The 7,133-nt window shown below is 33.8% G+C and overlaps 1 protein-coding gene across 1 annotated transcript in view; it reads right to left on the minus strand.

Moving 5' to 3' along the window:
- LOC124897611 overlaps positions 1-5,296 on the minus strand; it is a 13,777-nt gene extending 8,481 nt beyond the window's left edge. The window contains exon 1 of the mRNA XM_047410626.1: positions 5,074-5,296. Coding sequence (XP_047266582.1) covers positions 5,074-5,296 — 223 coding nt within the window. The remainder of the gene's footprint in view (positions 1-5,073) is intronic.
- Between the last annotated feature and the right edge of the window lie 1,837 nt (positions 5,297-7,133).

Below are 7,133 nucleotides of genomic sequence, written 5' to 3' on the forward strand. Positions count from 1 at the left end.
AAAGCTCTTTTTTGTTTTTAAGTTTTTTTTATTGTATCTTTAATTAGCTGATTTAAAATTGTCAATAGTAGCTTTTGCATATTTGTTTGGGCACTTTTTTGTTTTTAATTATTTTTTGTATCTTTAATTAGTCGATTTAAAACTGTCAATAATAGCTTTTGCATGTTCGTTTTGAGTGGGTAGTCAATCGAAAATTACTCTGAGAGAAAAATATTTATTTTCTAGAGACGTCAATATGGGTCAGGCCCATTGGGCTAGCTCGAACTAGCCTGTAATTTGATGTAGGGGTGTGCATCGGTTGTTCGGTTCGGTTTTATATATTATTGGTTCGGTTTATCGGTTTTCAGTTTTTAAATATATAAAACCAATAACCAACCAATAAGATTTTCTTATCGGTTTTTGGTCCTTAACGGTTCGGTTTTCGATTTAACCAATAAGAAAATACTTATAAAGTAGAAATAGTAACAACTAACATAAAAAAGTGAAATCTTAATTACCGCCAAAACCTATGCAATGCATTTTAGTTTACAAGAATCTTTTAACTTGAATTGAATGTTAGTTAGGAAAAAAATGAATCCTAATTGTTGGAAGCTATAAATGCTTCAAGCTTTTTATTACGATAATATTTATATTGTGCCTTTGTTGCCCTGAATAGGTTAATACTTTGTGAATCACTGAATTATGAATTAGTAGTGCATATAATCTATATACATACACATATCTCTCTATATATATATAGAGAGAGAGAGATAAAGAGAGAGATATTTAAATATATAACATAAATAGGGATAAAACAATAACTTAGTGTATCCTTATTGGGTTATCGGTTTAACCGATAGCCCAATAAGCTAAAACCGACACCGAACTGTTTACCCAATAAATTTTTTTTATAAAACCAATAAAAATCCGTTAACCCGATAATCCAATACCAATAACCCAATAACATTTTTATCGGTTCGGTTTATTGGTCGGTTCGATTTTTGCACAGACCTAATTTGATGTAGTTGGTCTTCACATTTTGCAACCCATTTAAGAACAAGACTTTTTAGCCCGGCCCGAATAAGTCCGTCGCCCGTGGGCTTGACCAATATGGGTTGGGCTAGCCCATGGGCCGGCCCGTAAGTCAAATGCATGCAACTATTTAGATTGCTTATTAGTATTTTTATTTGGTTCGAAGGATATCATATCAAAAGTTATTTAATTTCGTTATTAGAAGTTTTTTTTAGGGTGTTGGAGATTTGATTAACAAATATTAACACTATGTAATATTGTTTGATACTAATATTTATGTTTATTAACATTCTAAAATTAAATTATAAAATGTTAATTTTTAAAAAATGGGTTGGCTCGTGAGTCCCGCAGCCCATAGAGTAATAGTGTAGACTTGATGTTTTTTGACCCATCATTTTGATGGGTCAGTCCAACCTGACCCGTCAAACTCAAAGCCCATATAGACTAGTCCGAATGGGCTAAACCGACCCGTATTGACAGCTCTATTATTTTTCTTTATTCATGCAAATACAGATGAAAATAGGAGTTTATTTTTATATATTATTTATTTAAATGACGATTAATCTGTATAACAGCGTACACAAAAATTTTTTATAAATGATGTCGACATTATTTAAATAAATGAAAAGATATGTGTATCAATATCAACAATCAAATTTAGTTATCAAGAACCTAGCTTAATTCTACGAGGCACTAATGGTTAATTAAATCTCGAATTTAAGGAATGAACCAGTTGACTTTAATATGACGCTAGCATTTTACCTCTAAAAACATAATTCATTTAACGTAAATTTAAATTAGTAATGAGTGAATACATCATTAAATTTGTAATTATCAACCAATTATCTATAATTTATATTTATAATATATTAAAAGTGTGAAGACCTTTAGAAAAGTGGTTTAAATTTTTGCCCTTCATTAAAAGACTTTAGAGTAGACAAAATTGTCTTTTCACTTATTTCCTTCAATTATTAATTAATTATTAAAAATCTAAAGAGTCCTAAAATACATCTAAGAGCAAAATATATGGTAAATTTAAAATATTGTTATGATATTAATGTATATCAATTATAGTGAATGTCAATCAAGATCTACTTGATGTCTATTAGAATTTGAAGTATCTGTCTTTTATTCAGAAACTAGAAGTAAATTTCCCCTATAAATAGAAATACTTTCTTCATTGTAAATCATCCATCAAGAGAAATAACAATTACTCTCTATATTCTCTCTACTCTTCTTTTTTATTCTTTCTCATTTTATAATACGTTATCAGCACGAAACTCTACCGTCTCAAATTTGAAGGCTAAGGCTAAGATATGGATAATTTTCAAGGTAAGTTGTCCAATTATGAAGATATTTATTTAATTGATTCTTGGCATTACACATACGATATTCAAAGACGAGAAATATTTCTCTCATCTAAACATAGGCAAGATTTACAATTTGTGGTAGTGCTAATTTGATTGAAGGCTTCAGAAAAGCCACTATAATCTTGCCCAAGGGAACTATACTCATCATAAATAATACTATGTTCTCTCTCAAGTCTCGGAGAAACTTGATTAGTTTTAAAGATATCCGTGAAAATAGTTATCATATCAAGACAATTAATGAGCTGAATCTTGAATATCTTGGCATCACTAAAAATGTCTTTGGGAAGATATGTGTTATAGAAAAGTTCCCTGTTTTATCTCCTGGCCTGTATTGAACAAAGATTTATGAAATTGAGGCACATTCTATAGTAAACCGAAAGTTTACTAATTCCAATACTTTCGTACTTTGGCATGATCGTTTGGGACATCCTGGATCTATAATGATGAGACGAATCATAGAAAATTCGAATGGGCATCCATTAAAGAACTTGAAGGTTCTTTTGAATGGTGAATTTTCATGCAATGCTTGTTATCAAGGCAAGCTAATTGTGAGGCCATCGCCAACAAAAGTTGGGATGATTCCCCCGCGTTCTTAGAACGCATACATGGGGACATTTGTGGACCCATTCACCTACCTAGTGGATTGTTTAGATACTTGATGGTCCTAATACATATTTCTTCTAGATGATTTCATGTGTGCCTTTTGCCATCTCGCAACTTGGCATTTGTAAAATTATTGACACAAATAATACGATTATGGGCACAGTATCCCGATAATCAAATTAAGTCTATTCGCCTTGATAATGCTACAAAATTTTCTTCCCAAGCATTTAATGACTATTGCTTATCGATTGAGATAAAAGTGGAACATCCTATACCCCATGTTCACACTCAAAATGGTATTTCTGAGTCATTAATTAAACGTCTGTAGTTGATAACAAGACCATTGCTTATGAAAACTAAGTTGCCCACCTCTGTTTGGGTTCATACAATTTTGCATGCTGCAACACTTGTTCTTCTTACACCGACAAATTATCATAAATTTTTTCTGTTGCAGTTGGTTTTGGCTCAAGAGCCTAATGTATCTCATTTGAGAATTTTTGAGTGCGGTGTATATGTGCCTATAGCACCACAAAACCGCACCAAGATGGGCCCCCAAAGAAGGTTAGGAATTTATGTAGGGTTTGGATCACCCTCCATTATTCGCTATCTTGAACCATTAACGAGAGATATGTTCACTGCTCGATTTGTAGATTATCGATTTAATGAGATAGTTTTTTCAAAATTTGGGGGAGAAGATGGTGACTTCAAAAGAGAAATTTTATAAAAAAATCCATCACTATCTCGTCTTGATCCACGTGCTTCTATTTGTGAGCAAGAAGTATAAAAGATTATTCATCTGCAGAAAATTATAAATCAAATATCGAGCACATTTATTGATTTGAAAAGGATCAACAAATCACATATTCCTGTAGAGAATGTCCCAATTTGAATTGATGTTCCTAAAGGACCATCCACTAGTGTCATAGTTAATGAATCTAAGGCACTCTTGGAGTGTGGTAGACCATTAGGTTCTAAAGATTAAAATCCTAGAAAAAAAAACAAATGATCAAGATGACACTACGAAAGATCCTCATATGTAAGTTCAAGATTTGAGCAATGTTAATATTCCTGAAGGAATTAATGAGTCTGAGACTCAAGAAAGTGAGAAACTATCTATAAATTCAAGTGATGTTGAAACTAATTTGAATCGATCTGAAATAGTAGTGAATTATGTCTTTGCATATAACGTTGTAATGAAAATCATGCAAGATAGTGAGGATCTTGAACCTCGATTTGTCACAGAATGTCGACAAAGAAATGACTGGCCAAAATGGCAACAAGCAATTCAATCTAAATTGAATTTACTTGTCAAACGTGAAGTTTTTGGACCTATAACTCAAACACCTAATGGTGTTAAGCCCGTTGACTATAAATGGGTCTTTGTGCGAAAAAGAAATGATAAAAATGAAATACAAAGGTATAAGGAACGCCTTGTTGCACAAGATTTTTCACAACGACCTGGTGTTGATTATGATGAGACATATTCACCAGTTATAGACGCAATAACATTGTGTTATCTTATTAGTTTCACTGTCCATGAGAGACTTGAAATGTATTTGATGAATGTGGTTGTAGACACCTAATTTTGTCCCTCCCCGAAAGAATTTTTACCATTTTTATCTCGTCTTATCATGTACCCTCAACCATGTAATCATCCCTCCATAAAATGACAAAAAATAACAACCCCTAACTAATTTAATTTTTATTCTAACAACCTTTCCAATAAAAAAAAGACACCTCACCACTACCCTCACCCCCACCTACATGACCCTCTATATTGTTTACACGTTTTGTTTCTTGCCATTTTCCATATATATACACATAACCAAAAAAGAAAATGGGGAAATAGACCATCACATATAGGGACTTTTCCTTCTTCTTCTCGGCAACTACACACACACACAGAAAATAATCTTCCATATTTTTTATACACACCATCGCACATACACCATACAGGCACACACTCACCGGATTCACACTCACCTCACCATCACTTACACACATAATTTCAATTGGAGGAGGGGAATAGACTGATTTTATGAAAGAAAAAGGATCTGGGTTTTGCTCTTCTTCGGCACAAGGTTCATACCCACGCACAAATTTGATTGAATTAGTTCACACACGCATGATGCAGAGGTCGATCGAGAAGAGAGGGTGAAATCGAGAGAGACAGTGAGTGTCTCAGATCGCTGGTCACTGTTTCGGCGACTTGGTTCGCTGAAAAGCGTCGTCGTCGATCTTTTTCTTCTCAATTTTATCTCAGCCAAGCTTGATGGAGCTCCGGTAAAACTGGAATCATAAACCCGAGCCATATTGAGATCTCTCCTATTTCCGATCAAACCCTCATCAGAAAGTATAAATGGGATTTGTTAGTCATCGGGATTTTGTTGCAATTTTGGTGAAAAAGAGTGAAGCTATACCGAGGTTTGGATTGTTCATTGATTGAGGTTCGGTTTGAGGTATTTGCATCCGTTGGCGTCGTCGAACAATTTGGGGATTGAAATAAAATTGAGGTCCAATTCTTCAACTTAATCCCTTTCTATTTTCATCGTGATGTGATGCTCGATGTCGTGATTTTTGTTGGCTCATGTTGGGTTGATGATATAAATTTGGAGTGTGTTTGAGTTCGTATAATTGTCTGGCTTGATTGGTTGATTCCTGTATTAAAATTGGTTAATTGATTGGGAATAAGAGGAACGAGAATTGAATCTTGATAAAAAGGTGAATTTCAGTTGGTTTGATTCATGAATTATTGTTTGACTTAAAATAAACGTTAATCGAACTTGATAGTATCATGATAAGTCGAGTGGGGTAGGAAAACATAGGCTGGGTAGGTAAATTTAGGAATAATGATTTGTTGAGTGTTTGAATATGTGTGTGAATGATTTATTCTATTTTATCGCTTAAAAATTAAAATTGTACCCATTTGGCCAGGGAATACCCTGAGGAATTTGTATTGATGTATCCGGGGAACGCCCCGAAGTATCATGTATGCAGAGGAGGCTCGTGATGAAGGCCCGAGGCACGGGTAAAACATTAAAGCATGAGTCTAGGATTAGTTTAGAATAGGATTTATATTTCCGTATTTTTCTATTTTTGGGGATGTATAACTCGAACATTATTTTGGTTTTGAATTTTGTTTGCTTGATTGATTGTTTTGCGTGTATTTGTGTGGTTTATATATTCTAGTACCAAATTAGCAGATACACTTCTCCAAGTGACCCTGGTCAAATCACAGGATCGAGGGGTGCCTAACACCTTTCCCTCGGTCAATAGAATTCCTTAGCCGAAATCTCTGTTGGCAAACCAGTTTTACAGAGTCAAATCATTTTGAAAAGAATTTTTCAAAGGTGACTTGGCACACCTGATTATGTCAAGTGGCAACTCTGAATAAAAAATGTAAATAATCCTTTTTCGAAACAAATTTTCATTTATTTTTGTCACTTTAATAATAAAAACCCTTTCAAACCACAATACAATCTTTTTGGTGTAAAAAGGGAGTGTGACAGCTCTGACGACTCTGCTGGGGAAGACAAGTAGTACCCCAAAAAGCGTCATCATATCCATTGTATGCTTAGCCTTAACATTATCAAAGATTGATCTGAAGGTCTTTCTTTGGTTGTAACTTGGATTTTGGATAAGGTTTAGAAAGACAAGGATGACAGGAGGCTCAAACGACACTTGAAGTGGGGGGTGACTTACAACTTTTAGAATCGACTCAAACAACACATTAACTCACGCCCCAGTTTTTTGTCGACTGGGTGACTTTAAAATTTTATTTGGTTGGATCGAGCCCTGAATAGGGCAGCCTACGTATCTCACTCTCAAGAGAGGAGAATCAGGTCGCACGTAGTTTCATGAGCTTGTTCTTTGTTTTGATATGATTTTTTTTCTCTTTCTTTTTAACTTCTTTTATTCTTATTTTCCTGACATTTATCTTTGACTCTATTTTGATTTCAAAAGAGAGATATAAAAGAAAAATAAAACTAAGCTCAAACGGGTAAGCAAAGGATGACACAATGTTTGGACAGAAGAATAAAATGTCTTCATCATATCACTCTTAAAAAATGCAAGTACTAAACATGCAATAAAATCAACAAAGGATAAAATATCATACATAATATCTTTTGACCGCATCAGCATTGATAG

This window comes from Capsicum annuum, chromosome 1, assembly GCF_002878395.1.
Source record: "Capsicum annuum cultivar UCD-10X-F1 chromosome 1, UCD10Xv1.1, whole genome shotgun sequence".
NCBI classification, from domain to species: Eukaryota; Viridiplantae; Streptophyta; class Magnoliopsida; order Solanales; family Solanaceae; genus Capsicum; species Capsicum annuum.